The sequence below is a fragment of the Agelaius phoeniceus genome, chromosome 3 (assembly GCF_051311805.1).
Source record: "Agelaius phoeniceus isolate bAgePho1 chromosome 3, bAgePho1.hap1, whole genome shotgun sequence".
NCBI classification, from domain to species: Eukaryota; Metazoa; Chordata; class Aves; order Passeriformes; family Icteridae; genus Agelaius; species Agelaius phoeniceus.
In genome coordinates, this window is record NC_135267.1 from 96,178,454 (window position 1) to 96,199,295 (window position 20,842).

Sequence of the window (20,842 nt, forward strand, 5' to 3'; positions counted from 1 at the left end):
ATGCTTTGTAATCAGCTCATGGTAAGGAGGTCAGTGTGGTTTCCCTGATTTACTTGGATATTGGTCTGGAGCCTCACTGTGCTTTCACCTGCATTTTACTTTCAGTTCTGGATTCTTTCCAGGATAAAGACGCAAAGTCAAGGTGGTATCTTTCCGGTCCAGCCACCTCCTCCCTTTGAGTAAAACGTTAATATACTGACAAGTCTGCTATACAGGAGGACACCAATACCCTCTTAAGATGGACAAAGTCAAACAACAGAAAATATTTTGCAATTTGGCATTCTTCCCCCCCAAATATTCCTGTGTAAATGGTTTCCCTTTAATTCTCAAAAGTATGTCTTTTCAATAGAAGTCAGTCTATTTTTGCCTGCTGTTAATCTATGTGTGAACTAAATCTCACCTTCCCAACTCACAGAAGCAATTGCCCCCTTGGTCTGGCAAGGCAGCTCAGAAAAATAGGGAGAGCAGGATTTCTCCTGCATCTATCTATGCATTTTAGTGGCAACTCGTGCTTGGCTGAGACTGGTCAGCTGTAAGAGACTGATGAGAATTGTCTGAAATACTTCTGGTTGAAAAATATATAAATCAAAATTACTGGTAAAACAACAGAGATGTATGTGACACCTATGAAATATAGAAATAACCTAGAAAAATAAAAATAACCAAAGTTCCAGCCCAGGACTCTCACAATATAAGTTTTCCAAATAATATAAATGTCCCAAAACACAAATGCACAAAACAGTAAGCCAGTACACTGCAAGGGGACAGAATTCTGCCTAGAGACCAGTAAGGGTTAATTTTCTTGAAGAAGTTTAGGGGGCCATGAAAGTTGTGAATTTAAATTCACACCAATTCGAAATGTGATATTAAATAACGCACAAAGTTAATTTTGCTTGCATTTCTTATTGACTATTATTCCTATTCCAGGTTCCTCCTTACAAAGGACAGGCAGATCAAGGAAGCAGCACCCAGGAAGAAAATTAAGGGAAAAACATTAGTGGAATGCAGCAGGTTTGGAGGAGAAACATTTATGCAGAGAAAGTGCTTAAGCAGGGACATTGGTGCCTGTGTCTATGGGTAGAGGTTTGGTGAGCGCATGCCCAGGCAAGGAGGATTTGGTTATGGTCAGAATTTGTGAGTGACAGCCATGTGACAGCTGGGAGTCAGCAAAGATTTTGTAGGGATGGAAATTCCTGAGACAAGACACACGACTGCTCATGCGATCTGCATGTGCCTATCGTCATGCTATATTATAATAGCTGACACCATGGTTTACCAGTTTTCCATAAGAGAGGCTATAAATTAGGAAAAGGATTTGAGGCACATTGGATGAGAAATTAAAGTCATAACACTTAAAAACAAAGGGATAAATATAACTTATTTTCATATTATTGAAACAAGCAAACCACGATCTCCAGTCAAACCACACACCATCAGTAAAACCTGCATTTCCATTATTTACCTTTAGTGACAGGTTATTATTTCCTTAGAATATATTTCTTTCTTAATAACTTATCTTAAAAGGTCAGAATTCTACAAACATACTTAATTTTTAGTATGGAATAATCCCACTGATTATTCACGTACTGTAGCTATTCCTACACTTTCAGGATCAGGGCCTAAGTCACAATGTACAATTAAGCAGAGGATTTTCCAAAGAACTGTTTCATTTGCCCTTCTGGAGGTCTTACACGAAGGTGAAGCCAGTGGAGATGTGCATTTAAATCAAACCTGAAAAACCAAAATACTTTCCCTTTAACACTGAATTCAAGCCAATACAGTATCACATGACCTTTACCGTAATTTCTATTAAAATAATTTCATGTCTGGTTGCTTCTGCTATCCTGGCTCATTTGTATTGTTTACAACAAGTCATTGCTCTCGACAGTTAGTGGTGGCTGAATCCATGGTTACCAGTTTTTACATTCACTGGTTAAATGGAATGCAGCTCTTCAGTGGGGTTTCATGGAGAAAGCTCTTAAGAAATCACAGTCCAGCTATCAATCAAGCTAACCTGGGAGAAATTAATCTGATAAGCAGAAGTATCGCTGTGTATGAAAAATTTATTGAAAGGGAGCTCAAGGCATTTATTAGTTGCAGTTGCCAAAGTGGACACGTTTGGGTCAGACTTAGTACAGGGAAGACTTGGGTTATGAGGTCTATGTCTGACATTCATCCATGTTGTGCCTCCTCTGGCGCTCACTGCTAATACAACTATACTGTTCAAGGGTTTAAAAAAAATAAAAATCTCAAACACTTATTTCACCAGAAATGTGCTCAGAATATAAATAGTGCTTAAATACAGGTTTAACCAGACTGCAGTCCCGTCAAAGTAACTTAAACAGACACAGACAAGATAGTAAAACACAAAATAGACAGCCTTGAGTAGAATCCAATTAAGACGAAAAACACCCCAAACAGAGCAACATTGCTAACGACTAAATTAAGCCTGCAAACAAATATATTTTATTGCTACCTAAAAACAATACGGACTAATTCCGTTTGCCTTGTTATTTATAGTTTGGCGTAGGGTGGGGTTGCCAAAATCAAAGAGCAAAGCAGAAACTTATTTGCAAGATGGACCCCCAAATCCTTTAAAAATGCCTAAAAACATAAAAAAAGTTCTTTACAGTTTGATGGCTACAGTATCTGTCCCACAAGCTACATGACAGCAACAAATAGTTAAATCAAACATATTACTACCAGCTCATCTACTGCAAAGTCACTGTATCAGAAGCCCGAATTGATTTGTTTCCTTAGAACAAATTGAAAATGAATGTAACATAACATCCGAAAAAAGAAATCCCTCCTGCTCTGCTAATCGGATATTGTAAAATGGTTGATTGCAGCTTTGCACCGTGCTATTGTTGCCTATATCATACATACTTACAGGTTCTGGGTTCTTCCAAGAGTTTGGTGCAGTTTCAAGGACAAATGTCTTAAGGAAGTCTTTCTACTGTGCAGCAGTGATCCTAGCTCTGATCTCATTACATGAGCAAAGTGCTACTGCTGACAATATAAAGGAAACTTCCTGCGTGAAGAAGAAATCTTGGAAAGTCTCAGGGTTAAAAAGGCTGCTTAAATGTGCGGCTTGATTTGCTCCCTAGTTGTGTATACACAGTAGCAGCTGATCTCTGTTTGCAGCCCTGCAGAAAGAAACCTTTGCTGAAAACCAATGGCATCACATTTCAGTGGAGCTACTGCCAGGCTCTGGAGAGCAAAGCAACCCTTGACAACTTCACCCAGTTCAAACCACCGGCATTTGCTGCATGTCCTGCAGGACTTTTGAAATGGAATATTTGCTGCATTATTTTTAATAATGCACTCTGAAATCCTGCATCCCAGGCAGCCGTGATACAAGCAGAAGTCTCCCTCACTGTAATAGGAGGTTCTGACTGTGTCAGGACTGTGAACTGCAGAATTCGCCACAGTATCTTTTGCTTTGTCTTGATTGTGGCATTTGCAGATGAGAAGCGGTTAGCTGCACTCAAAAGCATTTTCTGCCTTAGAATTTCTAAATTAAGTGCAACAGGCATCCTGTTTATCCTAAATTAATCCTGAGCCTGTCCTGCATCAGTCACGCACTGCTCAGTGCTTTTTTTTCTGATTCAGAGGACAAAGTAAAAGATTTGGGGAGTGGAAGGTGGCTTGTTCTTTTCATTTAGTATTTTATCTAGGGTCAGATCTAGCCTGGTCCCTGTTGGACTAAAACCATGGAGCACACCATCCCAAATTCTGCAAAATTTGGTATCCTGACCAAATTCAGTGTGGCTTCAAATATCTGTTAGTGACCCCTTAGCTCCTGAATTGGCCCTCCAGAACCAAACCAGTGATGGGCAGAACCTGCACCAGCTTCTGCAGCTCTTACTGCTGTCCAAGCAAACTGGTAAGACCAGAAAAGCAACACTTAAAAAGAATACATCTACTACAACTATTTCAACTCTTAACTGGGAGGCAATACTCCAAACACATCCTCACATTCGATGTTAAAGAATTATCAATAATTAATTCAGATGTAGCTGCTTCACCATTTAGCCCAGGGTGATTCTCCAAAGAGCAACTGGGACCACACATTCCCCCGGCACTCAGAGCATGATCATAGAGCTTGCATGCTGCTTCCCAAACAGGACCCACTTCTCTCTCCAGGATACCAGAAAAATCTCAGAAACAAAATTTAGAAGAATCTCTTTTAAAAGTGCACCATTGCAGGGTTTGGTTAGGAGGAGTTGAGGTTTTTTGCTGGGCATTTGTGAAACTGATTAATCACCACCCTTTTTTCCCCTCAGGCACTATGACTATTCTAGCTACTAGTGTATTGCGTGTTATTTCTTTAATATTTTGAACTTTATTCCAAAGGGCAGAAACCAAAAGTGACAGTACATCAAGACAACATGCTCTGTGATTCAAACAGCAAAATAATTGAGATCCTGTGTATACACAACATCCAAGTCTGTGTATGCACGTTGCACACGTGTGCACACACTCATTCACAAGCACAAACAAGTGTAAGGGCTTGTGGATCAATTTTATGAGACATTCATAGATCATGTCCTCACCTCCATACAAATTAAAAAAAAAGGTAAGAAGAAGCAAAATCTGATCAGTGAAACATCCAAAATAATTTTTGTTAAAAGTAGGCACCATTTACAGGAGGGTACCATATTGATTCAACATGCATTTCTCCCAAATTTGTCTCTCTCCTTTGGGAGAAGAAACCTGTCCACCCCTGGTCTGTGTCACACCAGAGAAATGAAAGTGTGTGGTGGCATCAGCAGGTTTAATTTTGCTCTTTTCCCTCAAGGGACACTGCAAGGCAGCAACTCAAAATCTTGGCTATGAGGCAGGGCTCACTGTCTGCCTGCGTCACCTCCGACACGTAACCTCACCTTTCCCTGCCTAAACTGACACCACCACATTTAATGCATGTTGCAAAAGCACAGCTCCTGTCCCTCTCTTGCTCAAGCTGTGAGAAAGGGATTGCATGCTTGAGAAGAGTAAGGACTAAAGCTCACAGCTGTGCATCCTGCTCCCAGATGTGCCATAGGAAGGGCCATGAGTGACCTTGAACCGCTTGCTCTCTGTGCTCCAGTGCCCAGCCTGCTGCCCACACTGCACAAAACTCACTCACAGCACTTGTCCACCTGGTCTCTTTTGACTCTAGCATAGCAAAAGAGGGGTTTTTTTCTGTTGGAAATTCGGCGCAGAGTAACACAAGTTCTTTTTGCCAAGTGAAACTCAAGGAACTAATTTAAGATAAGTAAAAAAAATTAAAATCCCAGTGGAAACAGGAATTTCAGTGAATGAAGTTTCCTCCTCAACAGCCTCTAAATACCCAACCATCAGCAAAGAAAAGCTGAGACTTCTGTATGCTGCATGAGCAGTAATATGACCATATCCACACAGACCCACTTGCCAAGGCTGGAGGACATCCACTCCGAGTTTGACTCCACTCCTCTTTACCTCTCCTTATAACCGTGCCCCCTTGCCACAGCTGGGTCAATACAGATCCAGGGACACAGCTCCTTCAGCTACCTTCTTTTGGAAAAGTATACACAGGTCCTGAACATGGGACAAACTGGAATTGCAAAATCCTTCTCCTCCCAGCCTTCCAAGATACACCTCAACCTGCAGCACCCTGACTTCCCTTTTTTCTCACTTCTGATTTTTCTCATTGAATTTTGTTTTCACAGCATTGTATCCAGCAAGGAGAACAGTAACAATTCAAAGCCTATTTTCCAACCTTCAGAGGGCAAGGTAAAGTAGTCTGGCTACTAAGGCAGGACCGTAAAATATGTTCAAGGAGGATGGGGAGCTGAAGGGGAGGCTGACCCTGAGCTTATGTGATGTCAGAAGCTCTAGGTCTCCATCCCTCCCATCCCCAGTAGAAAGGGTGGCCCTTGGAAGCCAACCCCACTGCCTGCTCCTCTAAAGGTGTCCAAGATGGGCCATGCCCTGTCTTCCTGACGTCTGTCACTTGTAACAATTTAGAAAGCTTCTTTAATTCATGACGGCCTTAAAATTCAAACATATCATCAAGAAGACACTTACAGATAATACTACAAATGACTAAACCAGAGCAAATTCTCAGTTTTCATACGCATATTTGTTTTAGATTTTAAAACCTTGTTTCCAGCAGTCAAGTAATAAGAGACAAGCTTTCTCATTTAAAAAGAGATTTCTGGCTCTTGTAATTAAAGAGGAACAACTGAAGGTAACTGTGATGAAACAGAAGTCCAGTAGAAGCGTAATGACACTTCTCAAGTCACACCTTTCAGCTAGTCTCAAGATTTTCAATAAGCAGTATCAGTTTTAATTATCAGTCTCAGACTCCAACAGTACACAGACACTCCAAGAAACATATCCTACCTATTTTATTCAGACACTTAGGACTTTGCTTAAATATTAAGTCTGACACTGTTCATCTAGACCTGTCTGATTCCTGCACAGGTCCCGAATGTGTCCTTTCCTCTGTCTATCTATGCATAATAACTGTGACTACAGGATTTTCTTTTTAACTTTTAAATGCACATGGATCCTAATCAACATATGGAACACCTTCTGCATTCATCACAAAATGAGTGGCTAAATTCTTCTCATTGAAACTCCTCCATAATAGTCACTTTTTCCTTTTCATCTATCAAGACTTTAAACCAAAACTAATACAAACACTGGGAATTGTGTATGCCTAAGCTACTTGCTCTTCCCATTAGATGCTCTGCACTACTCAGTCATTCAGGATTCTCTATCCCATTGCATTAAGTATGCTCATTTTTTTGTTATGAGTACAATTAAAATTTGGGTTTTCACACTGTTCTTATCTTTTATTTGCTCTCTAAAATATCCAGCATGCATTGAAACTAGTGTAAGTGATAATACAGATGTAAATATCACCATGGAGGCATCACGATAAATTTGACGTTGGGAATAATTCATTCAAGGTATCTAGATCCAATTTAAATTCTTTTCCAATCTTAACTGAGCCTTCATAACCAGATGAACTTAAACGAAGGTGTAAAACTTCATGCTACGCCGGTAAACCACCCTAACTAGGAAATAAATTTTCAGTGATTAAGTTGAATTGTTCATACAAAACGCCAGTTTCAGCTTTTCACCCATACAAAATAGCTTGGAAAACATATACTGCATGTGTTTATTATAGCTACAGTTGCTATGAACATCTATAACTCTCCAACAATTTCTTTGATTTATGTTCAAAAACATACAGGGCATGAAATGATGCCTGCAACCTTACATTTCCCTCAAGAACATTGTGGGGAGAAGATATATTCCAAAACATCATGTTAGATTCCTTGTTATGTCTTCTTTTTAAAATAAATGTATGATAATCAATTACACATGCTTCAAAGCAACTGCCACTAGATTCCCCAACAGAAAAGCTGTTTGAGAAAAGTTCCATTTTCTTTCCCCTAATGGTCAAGTCATAATAAGAGATCTTGCCTAGATATTAAAGGAAAAAAATGTATTGTAAAGGATAGGCCTTGCTCCACTTGTATATGCATGCACAGGTTTGTGCTTGTCTGGACTTGACTTAGAACAAGGTTTTTAGAGAAGTAACATCTCCACTGATCAACATGCTAAAAACGGATGTGTGTGTGAAGATCTTGCACCTAATCTGCTTGTCATTTATGCTTGTAGTAATCCAAATGATGTCAAGAGAATGACACAGATGATAAGTTAATGTATCAGGCTCAACTTCCCTTTCAACCTCAATATGCAAAACATCCCTTTAAGAAGTCCACCCAGCTGTAGCCTCCACTAGAAACAGAAACCTGCAGATGTTTATAGGAATATCAATTAAGCTGAATGGGAGCTCCACCATTAACGCTGGTGCATGTAAGATTGCACTGTGCAGATCTGCCTGAACTCCACACAGTGGCTGAAGTGCACATTTTCTCTGGGGTATTGAGGCCAGTGGGTTATATGCCATTACCAGGTAAGCGTAATATGGATGGTATTTCCACAGTCTCATGGCTCTGGCAGAGGGACAAGAGCAGCATCCCCAGGCAGCACTCTTGCCCGTGGTGGGAAGACAGGAGCAGCCAGGAATGCATAGAGCACATAGACCACCCCCAGCACAGAAAAGATCAGGACCTACTGCCTGCCCTGCTTCAGGTAGTTTGCGCTGCCTGCATCCCAAACAGCGAGCTGCCACTCCCTGTGTCCTGGGCATTTAATTCAATCCTCGGGTTACACTGTTCAAACTAAAGAGCTGACAACTAATATAGAAAACTGGACTAGAAACTAGATGGTACAAGCCCCTCTAAGGAGGATTGGCACCTGCTAACACTGAATCTCCAGCAATTATGGAATAAGGTGGATGTGTGACTTATTTTATGGCCCTGTTCATCCCTGTAAGTGTGCAAAATTTGCATGCCAAATAGGGAGATGGAAATTCTACTCTTTATTTCTCCTCCTATTTTCTTTGACTCAAACCCTCAAAGAATGAAAATTCACAGGAGGGGAAATACAGGCTTGCACCCTCTTTGGCCCCCAGTGCTATTTTATCCATTACTAAGGAAGCCAAGGAGGAGGAGGAGGGGAGAGAACTGGACATGCGCGCCTACCGCACATGCAGTCCCAGCAAGATAGCATCAACAGTTGTTCTCCTATTTTCACAGTGGGAAATAAGCAGGTACTAGCTGTATTGGAATAATCAGGAGGAATCTAGGTCAAAATCAAAGTGAGACTGCTCTGTCCATTTCACAAAACTCACATGCAAACACAATATCCATGTAAAACCAAAGAAGTTATTTGTAGCAGTTATTTCTGTTAGGATTGCTAAACAAGCATGCAGACATCGGCCTACCTTGAGTAAAAGGCACTATTCCTTCTCTGTGACTTCTGAAAAGGCATTCAAAATCAATATAAAATTGCAATATTAGGAAATTTTATAATCATTATTTCAAAAAAGCAGACTTGAAAGGGCATCTTGTTCATGGGTAAATCTTCAGTTAGTTTTTCTAGTACCAGTGGTTCAATCGAAAGATTCGCCAACTGCCCCCTGGAGAAAACTGAAGATCTGCATTTAAATGGAGATATAGTATTTCCAAATGCACGGTACCTGCAAGGCAGATACTGTCAAGGTTTCTTAGTGAGTGGATCTCAAATTGTATTAGGTACATTTCAGTGCCATAACTATCCCCATTTCGTAGGACTGGAGCTATTTCCATATCTTTTTTTTCCTGTATGCGGGCTTTGTAATATTTGTCCTTGTAAGACAAAATTAAACCCCCATCCACAACAAAGCCTTCACATAGCAACAACAAGGAATTAAAACCTTATGCATAATTTTCTGATGGGGATGATGAAGACTGTATTAGATGGCCTGACTGAAAATCTTAAATAATTGAAAACTCTGATGACTTAATAGAGTAGCGAGCTTGGTTTACAATGCAGCCAATTTAGAGCCATAAAAACACCGTGTAAAATGTTTATCTTGTGGTTGACCATTACATATCCTATTTATTATTCCAAAGTATTTCAACAGCATTTTTCTTCATCAGTGTGGCTGCTGGCATTTAGCACCCACTCGCTAAATTCACGTGATTTTCCTGGAACAGCTTTAGGAAAAGAAAACAAAAAATTAGCAGATCACTACAAAAATGTTCCTTGCTACTATATGCCTCTTTTTCACATTCTGACTTGAACCGACTTCATGTGCTGCAAAATACATTTGAAACCACCGAGGCTAAAATATAATAAATCAAAGCCATATTCGTGAAGTTAAAAAGACTGGTGCAACTACTGATCCTGCCACATCAGAGAACCAAAAAAAAAAAAAAAAAAAAAATCAAACCTCATGAATACTTTGTTGCTAATGTAAATGAGTTCAAAGAGCAGTGTTCCTCTTAGGAAAACATCTTAATTTTCATATCAGAAAATCATCCTAACCTTCCAAAAAAGTTTTTACAATTATGCAAGGAAGGCAGAGAGAAGGTTTAGAGTGCAAAAGACACTCGTGATGGGCTTCAGACACGCAGGCATTAGTCCAGGCAGCCTCTCGCTGAAATTCAGGTTGCAATTGAAATGTCCCTGTAAACAAGGTTACTGCGAACGGCCCAAGATATCCTTCTCAGCAACACCTTCACCAGGAGCCCTTCAGCTGTCTACTTAGTTTGTTATACCTTATCTCACAGCCCTGACATCCTAATGCCGATTCAAATTCGGGATTCAAAATGAAAGACGAAATATCTCTAAGATCACTTAATATTGAAATACCATTGCAGTAATAAGTGGTGCCAGGCTGGAGATATGGATATAGTACTCTAGTGGTAACCTTTTAATTTCTGACAAAATACTGTGGAATAACTGTGATACTGCACAGACAGTTAATGCAATTGATTTGTTTTCCTTATTTTGATAATGAGCACACTGAATGTCGTGCTTACCTTCTCCTGCCCCCGGCACATTTTTAAAGTCCTCTAAAAGGAGACTTGCCATATTCCTGTACTGACATGAAACACCTCACACCACGGAGCCCCCCCTTCCCAGCACGCTGAACCCCAGCTACCCTGATGCTCCCAAGACAAGGAAGATCATAATCATACCATATGAGTCGCTTTGTCATTTTAAGTCTTCGACTATTTTCAGTGGAAATGCAATGCACGCACCATGTATAATCTAATGTAGGTTATATTGTAAACTACTCCCATTCTCAAAGTGAGGGTAGGCATGCTACACTAGAACATTTTGTCCTCTGAAATAAAACAGGGGAGTAACAATGAAATGTATCAAGCAAGTTTTGTATGTTGTATTTTAAACAGGGTAGCTAATAAATGCCTAAAACTTTGGTGGGTTTTTACAAAGGGCACTTGGATTTCCCTCCCATTCACAGACACTGATAGGTTGAAGTGCAGGGGGGCGGGGGGGAGACAGGGGGGGTTGTAATCTGCTTTTCTGTTGTGCTATGCTTACTGTTAGAATACCCTTAATAGTATCAAAAGACAGGATTCCAGGGACAGGGGTGCAGTGGGACAATACAGGGGAAGGAGAGAATTACAGGAGAGAAACCCAAGCTGCTCAGTGCCTGCCTTCCCACACTACCATTCACCTTCATTTTAGTCTCCTTTATATTCTACTCATTTTTACTTGCCTCCCCCATTATTTAGTCATCTCTTAAATGCAGTCCTCTCTTTTCCGGGATCACGAAAAACATATTAACTAGAACGAGTAGACAGAGTGCATCCCCTGCAGCACTTCAAAATGTACCTCCAGACCAGTCATGCCTTCATGGCATTAATGACCAGGGGAAAATAAAAAATAAAATTAATTTTAAAAAAAATTACAAAAGTGAAAAAAATTCTTCACCGCCAGGTCACACTCAGACCCCACAGGCAGCCGCTCCCCCAAATGCCCCCTCTCCCCCACGGCCGGCGTTGGGAGGGCCAAGTGCCAGGAGGAGCGGGCAGTCCGTGGACTTTGCACACTTTCCTTCGCCCCTCCTGATCCCGGCACGGCGCGGCCCCGCCGCCTTTGTGTGCGCGCGTCCGCCCGCGGGTCCCGACACCCGGCACGGAGCGCGTCCCGCGTGGGGCGGCCACGCCGCCGCTCCCGCCCGGCAGCGCAGCGCCCTGACCCCCGCCCGGCGGGCACGGCTCCCCCGGGCCTGCTCCGCTCCCGCACAAGTGTTCCAGGAAGGAGCGAGCGGCGGGGGAGGGAAGGGGACGGGGACGAGGAGGGCCCCCCCCGCCGGCCTCGCCCCGCGCCGCGGCCGGGACACTTCGGGGCTGCCGTGAGGGCACGGCGGGGGGCAGGGCGGCATGGGCAGCCGCGCCACAGCCACCCGGCAGCGCGCCCCGGCACCGGCTGGCAGAGTCCGGTGCCCCTGCTCCGCTCGCAGCCACCCCGGGACCCCGGCCCTAAACTCTTGCTTGGCTAAAGCCTCGTCACTTTCCCGGCACTCCTGACCCTGGGCGGGAGGGGACACACACACACACAAAACCTGCAGGGCAGATCTGTCAGCAGCCAAAAAATCATTCTCCTTCCCTTCTCCCCCCCCCCCCCCCAGCCCCCACCCCCCCATATTCACCAGGGCCAGTAATTCTAAATAATTGTCCGAGAGGCGAGAGCCACTGAACCCCGGGTGGCCGGTGCTGCCGTGCCGCTTTTTCCAAAGCAGGATTTTTTGGGGGTGAATGACTCTGAGCAAGTGCAATTGGCAAGGGCTGAAGGTGGAATGGGGCGGGGGGGTGGGGGGGCAGAGCGCTCCTGGCAGCGGCTCATCTCCAAGCACAAACATGCCCCCCATGCAATGTCAGCTGGCGGGGGTGCGGGGGGGTGCGGGGTGCGGGGGCTCGCTTTACCTGGTCAGCTCAGAACCGCAGGCAGGTTAATCAGGTGAGTCGTCGGGGATTTTAAAGAAGCCGAAGCCGGTTTCTTTGCTAGGAAAGTCTACAACACCATGCAGGGACATTGCAAAATCTTTACACACGCCTCCTTTAACTGGGCTCCCGCGACCTCCGCCGGCGAGGGGGGAGCCAGCGGCGGGCGGGAGGCCGAGCGGCGCCGCGGCGGCGGCGCGGGGGGCGCGGGGGGCAGCGGCGGCGGCGGGCGCGGCCCGGCGGGCGGACAGCGGCGGCGGGCGGGCGGCGGCGGCCCCGGTCCCCGCGGCCCCGGCCGCGGCAGCGTCCCCGCGCCTCCCTGCCGCCTTGGTAGCGCCGGTCCGCACTCGGCCTGACCCGGGACGTCACGGCGCCTGCCTGTGTTCCCAATGATAACTTGGCAGGAGCAGGGGGAAGCGGCCGGGTTTTTCCTGGGCTCGTTACCGGGTACGTGCACGTTTCTTTCGCATGCGGATTTTTTTTTTTTAATTTTTTTGGTTTTTTAAGGCGCAGTAACGAAAAGCCGGGACAGGAAATCCGGGGCGCGGCGGGGGCTGCCGCCCCGCGATGGTGGCGGCCGCTCGCCGGCGGGCGCGGGGGAGCGGCGGCGCGGGGCGCAGGCATGCGTTCATCTCCGTGTCTTTCATTTTACCTTCAGGGTGACATTCAGTGCCGGGCGAGCCTCGCCGGTCACCGCCACGTCCCACCTGGAAAAAACACAAACAAAACCACAAAAAAAAAAAACCAAAACAAAAACCCACCCAACAAGAACAACAAAAAAAAAAAGGCGACTGCCGAAAAGGGGGGATGGGGAGAGAGAGAAGGTGCCGGCCGCCCACGGCTGGGATGCGGGCGGCGGACGGGACACCTCGCCCAGGGGACGCGGGGACACACGCGCCACCGGCCGCCAGCAGGCCATGTGCCGAGGGCCGGCGGGGGCGGGGCAACGGGCACCGCACACACACACACAAAATCAGTAAATTAAAAAAAAAAAAAAAATAGAAAAGGAATGCCAGAGGAGGCCGGGCGAGGAGCGAGGATGCCGCACCGCAGCTGCCGTGCAGGCCCGGCGCCGCGCTCCCCCCAATCCCCTGCAAGGCTCTGCAGGGGAAGGTGCGGGAGCCCCCGGCGCACAGCGCCCCACGGCCCCGCCGGGAGCCGGGGTGCCCGGGGGTGCTGCGAGCAGGGCAGCCCGGGCCTCACCGGGGCAGCCGGCTGCGCAATGGCGTCGCCGCCGAGGAGAGCCAAGGGCTGGCGCAGAGCCTGGCGCGGCTCGGTGAGGGGAGCCCGAGCCATCGCTCCCCACCTCCGCTGCTGGGGCAGCCGAGCAGCTGCTCCCCAAAGAGGGAGGATTCGCGTTAAGAGCAGGGCCAGCCGGGCCTGCGGCAGCCCCGGGGCCGCTGTGAGCGCCGAGCAGGCTGGCAGCGCTGTGCCCGGCCATGGCAGCGGCCACACGCATCCGCTGCCCTGGCTTCGTGTGCTTCGCAAAGCCCGATCCTGCAAATCTCCATGAACGCTCCCACTAAATTCCGAGGGCATTTTCACGTGTGAGACTTAACTCGCCTGCAAAAGTATTCCTAGAACTAGGCCTCGTTTGAACTATCCGTGGCAGCCTGAGTTTAACTGCCTCATCTAAAAACCAGTTGTTACCCACACATTGCATCCCAAACTGCTGCAGCACCACCACACTACCTACTCAGTGACCGCAGAGCGTCCCAGCAGAGCCCTGAGACAAGTTTCCCTCTTCTGTGTTGCTTTTCACACCACCTATTATAATAACAGCAAGTTACAACATCACCAATGCACAGGTAACTAGCGCAGCAGAGTCTGTGAAGGGAATCATGTAGCAGGGCTGAAACTAAATTATTTTTTTTGCAACTGCCTCTGTTCAGCCTTAATATTAGCATTAATACTTTAATTTTCCTCATTTAAATACAATAAAAGGAAAAATTGCCTTTGCTTAATATTGTTACTACTCAGGTTTTGCAATTACAGTTTTTATAAGGCGATAAAGTCGGGGAGAAGTTAGTGTACACTTTTCCTGCTGCTGGGCTCAGTGCCCTCAGCAGCAGCTATGGTGGGATCACCTACTGCAGCTGGGAAAAGAGTTGGGGAAGAAAGAAATCATTCTTGGAATATCCTACAGTCCAAGCATCATTTTCAGAAGCCTGAAATTGAAAGCACTGGGTTGTAGGTTTTTTTCTTTTTAAACCCAAGCTACTCAGGATGCTTTCTGGCTTGGCTAGAAAGACAAGTTTGCTACACGTTTCTGTTCTGGAATCATTTTGAACTGCTTTTAGTCTAAATTCTTACCTGTCTTTACTGTCTCAGCAGAGCATATTACTGATACATGTTTTTGGTAGACTTGAAAAGCAGTGTGTACAGCTTGATTTTTGTCTGTGTTTCGCCATTCATTTTTAAGTGAAGCTCTTTTGATTGATGTTAGGAATTTGTTTGAAGGGGTGAAGGGTATGGCATAGCTACTCAAGATGCTACTTAAAATTGCACCCTACCTCAGCTTACAGAGATTTTTCATTGTGATTGTCACACTTTTAAAAGCACATGAGTTAATCAAATTGCTATTTTTGGAATGCACTTAAAGGAACATTAAAATGCATTAATTTCATTAAAATAAATGAGCAGATAGGTAACAAAACAAGTATCAGCCAAATAAGCAAGATCTCAACTATGAAGCCAAATCCAGCCCTAGTGAAATCATCTGAGTTGTGCTTGTCTACAGCACATTTAATTTGGCTTCTGCAGTCACACAGCTGACGCTTTATTTGGTTTTCAGAGGTGTGTATATTAAAAATGTGCGAGCCATGCTGCTTCTCCAGCATGATTAACCACTGAAGTGAAATTCACCTGGTTCCCATTTAGCTCTGATGTGCAGTGCTATCACACATGCAGTTTTTGGTGTGCATACACACCTGAGATGCAGAGAGGTATTCCCAGCCCCTGTGTCAGTCTAAGGGGTGTGAGTTGAGTCTGAAGTGAGGGTGTGCTCAGGTGGATTTCAGCAGAGGCTGTTCACAACCAGCTGCATATATATGCTCCAGTTAATAGGCTGTACTGGAGTCTGTGCTACCATCTTTCATTACTGCTGTTACTCATGCCAGTGAGAGTAAAGGAGGAGTTGGTGTGTCTGTAATCACATATTAATTTGCCATGTAGATATATCCTAAGAACCTCTCAGCCCAGGAAAATTATGCTGGAATAAGGTCGGATGTGAATGTAAAGCAGAACTGTGTTCAGTTTATTCATTCTGGAATGACCGAGTTGTTTCCTGGTTTCACTTAATCCACTTTCAAAGTGGATTAAGGTAATTCAAGAAACTGAATTCTTATGCTGGCGCAGGAGTTGTCTACACATGGGTTTAGTCGAACATAATTACTGCAGTGTACCTAATAAGTGTCTTGAAATAACTTTGTGTGTAGACGAGTCCAGAGTCCCACAGGTGAAAACAACAGAATTTAGTCATTTTGTATAACATGAGGTTAATTTAGCCCAACATTTGACCTACTTCTTCTCTCATGAAGCATATTTAATTCATTACAGGTTTTTCTTCTTCAACGAAATTCCCCACAACAGAAATGTATTTATGATCAGTTTCAAGATAGCAATGCCTTGTGCACTCCACTAAAAATAAACAATTTAACCAGTATATACTCTAAATACATTCTCAACTGCCCTAAAGAGGAGAAAAGGTTCTTTACTGGAAGAAATACCAGCTTCTCAATCGTAAATATTTTGAATGGGTTGTTCCAAACAAAAGGTAAACAAACACCAAAGCTCTACTCTGCCCTCTGAGACATCCACGATCCATTTGACTGCATTCCATTCATAGCAATAGCACCCAGTCTGACTCAGCAATATTAGTTCCTGAATGAGGAACCTCACAGACTCACACAGAAGGGTTTGCAGAACAAGAGGGCCTTCAGGAGGCACCTTAAGAATGGAGAGCTAATTTATAGTTTGCTTACAGAGGTCTGAATCAGGGAGAAACTACCTAAAACCCAGGCAGGCTCTCTGCCTCTGCTCTGAATCCGGTGTATTGCATCACTGGCAATACAGGAAAGTGACTGAACTGATAATGAGAATGTATAAGGTGTTTTGTGACCTTGTGCCAAGTGCAAAGTTTGTCAAATGTCATTCAGCGTCATTCCGTGCCACAGACATCCATGGAAGGGAGGTGACTCTCTAATGTGAATGAAGCCTCCTAAACTTTAAACTTAAGACTGTTTGTTGGTTTGCTTTTGTCAAAGGAGATGGCAGGGGGGAGGGGATGGAACCAAAAAAAAACTAGATGAGGTAGAAATTATGTAAACTCTGGTAGTAAACAAGCCAATTTTTTAAAAGAAGCATAAATATAAAAGCCAAATGATACAAACTGCTGACCCTTTAAACATTGACATAGGAATAGCCATTAAAAGCTATGAAGATGAAAAAATCCAACTTCTACTTTGTGTCAAGGACTGCAATGTGTCACACATTACAGAGGGTAACCTGGAGTCTTCCCTTACACAGATAAAGTAGTCCCAGCTACTCTGTGTAACAGGCAAGGATGCCCACAGGATTCTCATTTTGTGATTACAAGCATGGCTTTGCCCTCCTGTGCTTGTCTTGGTTAAGGATATAGGGAATGGATTTCATCTACAACTCCCTTATGCCAAACCTGTTTATTTAATTAAGAATAATTCTGGTAAAAAAATAAGCATTGACTGAAGAAGGTAAACATGGACAAACATAAGCAAGAAATCAAGTGCTTAAATTCTGTGGTGCTGAATGACTTTGACCATGGGTCTTGATATTAAGGCTCAAATATTAAGCCTGGTATTAAACTCAGATTGAAGGCAATGAGAGTTTTATAGGAGCATGCCTGATCTGAAATCCTGCTTGAATAAAAAAATGAATTGGATTATTGTGCACTCTGCTCCCACTGAGAGACCTCTGAGTGTTAGATCCATCTGCAGTGCTGGGGTATCCAGGCTCTCCCCCACTCCTGTCATTACAGGGGCATTACTCATCCAGAGGGGAAGGTGTCCTAAATCCCCAAGACGATTGGCACAGCACACGCAAGAGGAAATCTCAGCGCTCAGCCAATGCCAGGCAATGAAGGATCCTCTCTGGGAGTTGGTTAGTAGTGCCAATGTTTGATATTTGTCGTAACAACCACCGACTGTTTTGTTTTTTGTTCTAACAATGTGAATTATGCATTAAACATTAATACAAGTGAGTGTACTTTCTTTTGATCTTCAAGCATAATCATTTCTAATGAGAGCTTATACATGAGCATTGAAACAAATCCCTGAGTCATGCGAATTTACATTGGTTTTACTCTGTGGGAAAGATCCCACATGAGTTACTCATGTCTGTAAAACATAACATACTTAGAAGAAAAAAATGAGCTTGCATTTGTCTGTTGGAACATAAATATCTGCGTAGACATTTGGCTTGTGCCAAAGTCAGTAATGAAACATTAAATGAAACATTAAAAAGTTAATTTATCAGAGATCAGGATTCAGGGTGGGGCCCTTAACTAATGTGAGATCCAAGTCTACTCAGAATAAGGTCACCTCTTAGTTTCTCCCATCTGGCTTCTTAAAAGAGTTGAGTCTAGTATCAGAGGAATTTGAACTAGCTCTAAGTAAAAGGATCAGAATTTGGCTTGCTTGATAGAGATAAAAGTTGCCAAACTGCCATCACCAAGTTATAATATGCCAATCCATGGCAGGCAAACTGTGCAGTGCTAAGTGGCACCTCTCCAAATGCCCTTGACAGCCAGTGCAGGCCAGACCCACTGTAGAACCTGCTTGGCCATGTTTAATATCTGCACTTCTTAAAACAACAGTCACAAATGGTGCATTCCATAAAAACATAAACACTGTGGATTGTGCAACTGCCAAGACAGTTATTTAAAATGCAAACAGAATTTAAGCCCTTTCCCCTTTGACACACTGCACAAATATTAAACCAACAAGCGATTAACAGTCTGCACTAAAGCAGCCATGCCGCATGTGCAAGGGACAGGCAGCACACTGGGGAAAGTGTACGTGATGGGCCCCACTCCTGGGGCTGCAGGTACTCACTACAAGATTTCCAGAATGCCTCTTGCTTTTCCAAACAGATCTCAATGCCAAAGGTTGCAGGAGGTGGCTGTCAGGAAGGTATTATGTTTAATGGCAGATAAGTTCTATCTATGATTAAGGTCATATCTCAGGAATTCTCAAAAGTCCATTAATGTATTTTATTCTTAATGTGTAAGTGCTAAAGGAGTCCTGGAAGCCAGAAATCCAGGATTATCCCACATAATTCAATGTTTTCACAGGAGGCTACAGTCATGCTCTCTGCTGCTTCCCTTCTCTTGTCTGAATAACCTTAAATACTGATGGTACATCTTCAAAAGGAGAGTGGAAGCAGCCTATGCATAGAATGAATAGTTTTTAGATTGGAAGAAGAGCAAACACAAAACCCTTCATCCCTGAACTTGAATTCTCCAAGTGTTCTTTTTTATATAATGACAGAGGAACTGATATTATTGCAGTAGAGAAGAAAGCATCCAAGACACTCCATTATGGAACCCCAACACTGTTTGTATTCATTATCTTCCCTGAGGTTGCACGGCTTCACCTGGCACATTAAGTTAAAAGATGGATAGGTCAATATTGGGTCCTAAATAATTTTGGATGGAAGGACCTCAACTGCCTCTAGACCCTGCTTGAAGCCCATTGACATTATCCAGCTTTAAGAGTTCAGTGAGTCTTCTGACTTTTCAGAATGCGTCAGTACATCCCCAGGCACACACAAAGAGCTGTGCTTGCAAAGATGGGATAGATACAGGTAGAAAATGGTGTACAGGAGCATATAGGGAGGCCTCTCTAAGCATCAGCCGGGGTGACAAAGCATGCTGGCCCATGGGTTCCCAGGCTGTATTCACAGCCCTGGAATGCCTGCTGGAAACACTCCCCTGTAATTTAGCTCATTTGGTGCGCATTAAGGATGCTCATTTCTAGACCCCTGAGTGAAATGTGATACTGAACTCATTCTTCCTCTTACACCAGCAGGCCTCAGCAGATGGCCAAGAGGCCGATGAGAAGGAGGGAACACCAGTTTTAATCCAGTTGTTCATGATGGAAAACTATGAGAAAAGTGAAAAGATCTTATTCCACAGACCAAGGCATTTACTTATATTTAGCTGCCTAACCTCAGTCAGATCCCTGAATTTCATTACTCTATGTGAATGTTATGGTATGGTCTTATTTGGTAATTACCTGGTCAGAGCCACAGACAAGAAACAAGATATGCAACCAGTGAAAGCCCGGTGGAGGCATACCAATTTACACCAGCTGAGAATCCAATCTTCAATTTCAAATTAAAAAATTGAGAAGTTGCATTTTTCCATGGCATTTTAGTCATATTATACAGAGGGGGGAAAAAACCAAGAAAATAAAAAAGAAAGTTGTAGCTGTTTATATAACCAGGACAGCAGCACAACCAGTGTGAAATCTTTAGCAATGAAATTCTACATCCAAATTATTGGGTATTTCAGTGTTGGTGCCATTTGGATTACTGCTTAACTTTAGGGCAGCAAGGTAAGCTCATTTTCTTGCCTCTGTCTTTTCAGCCACCATTAGGGCTCCCTTCCCATCCTCCAGGGAGAGGGAGAGAAGTTACACAATGGGTGTTTTTCCATGGGCGGATGTCTAAATGTGAAGGAAACAATTGAATTTTAATGACAATTTTGAGACTCTTGAAGTTAATTTCTGGGCAGTGCAGAAATTAGTGGGGCTTGCTGCTGCCAAGAGCTGCATGTTCTCCTCTCCTTCTGATGTTAGTAGGATTACAGGTCTCAGATTTTGGCAGAAATAACTCCCAAAATAGTAGGTCCTTCTCTCAAAAGGGAGAGCAAGAGACCTGCGGCTGTCAGACCCAACTAAGTGTCAGTGCAGAGCAATGGCTTCAAAAAACAGGGTAACTGCACCAGATTTACACTGCCAGAGATGTGTTCTCATTAGGTATTTACAGCATTATCCAGGGTGGAATGGTAAATTTGTTAGGTGCTGCACAAAACATTTAACCGGAAAAAGTTCCTGCATCCAAAAGCATGACAAAAATGATTGAGGAAGGAGAGTGGCAAACAATGGGATATCCTGGGGAAAAAAAGTGCACCAGTGATTGCAGTAAAGGCAGCCAGCTATGAAGGCTTTTCCTACACACAAGGTAACAATAATTCTGCCAAGGAGGCAAGTTACTTCCTTTTTAGCTATGCTATTTCCACTGCATTACTGAATCATGGTTTGTTAATAGCTTACAAACATTAAGTTTAAAAAGGTTTAGGAACTTTGTCATACCTAAGGCAATACGTACCAATTTATCAATTTCTATAAAAATACATAATCCAATAGGTTTTGGGGTTGTGATTGTCAGGATGGGGTTTTTTAATGCCTTTAATAAAGAAGGGATAATTTTGGTCTTGTTTTTGTCTTCTTAGAAGATTCAGA

General features: G+C 43.8%; 1 protein-coding gene and 1 long non-coding RNA gene across 12 annotated transcripts in view; one reads left to right on the top strand and one right to left on the bottom strand.

Annotated features, from left to right (window-relative positions):
• The window catches only part of ESRRG (estrogen related receptor gamma), a 392,291-nt gene that overhangs the window by 359,737 nt on the left and 11,712 nt on the right, over window positions 1-20,842 (bottom strand). For 4 of the 11 annotated variants that reach the window (XM_077175924.1, XM_077175926.1, XM_077175925.1 and 1 more), the window contains exon 1: window positions 12,324-12,546. The exons of 1 other annotated variant lie outside the window; for it this stretch is intronic. Coding sequence is in view for 1 of the 10 variants with exons in the window: in XM_077175917.1 (XP_077032032.1) it covers window positions 2,891-2,988 (98 nt within the window). In the remaining 9 variants the exon portion in view is untranslated. Of the gene's footprint in view, window positions 1-2,890; window positions 3,083-12,323; window positions 12,547-12,993; window positions 13,283-20,842 lie in introns of those variants that run through there. 6 more of the 11 variants (XM_077175923.1, XM_077175918.1, XM_077175919.1 and 3 more) reach the window with 4 other exon arrangements.
• Window positions 13,782-17,587, top strand: LOC129118833 (uncharacterized). Its single transcript, XR_008534017.2, has 2 exons — window positions 13,782-14,149; window positions 17,356-17,587. It is a non-coding gene; the product is annotated as an uncharacterized LOC129118833 (long non-coding RNA).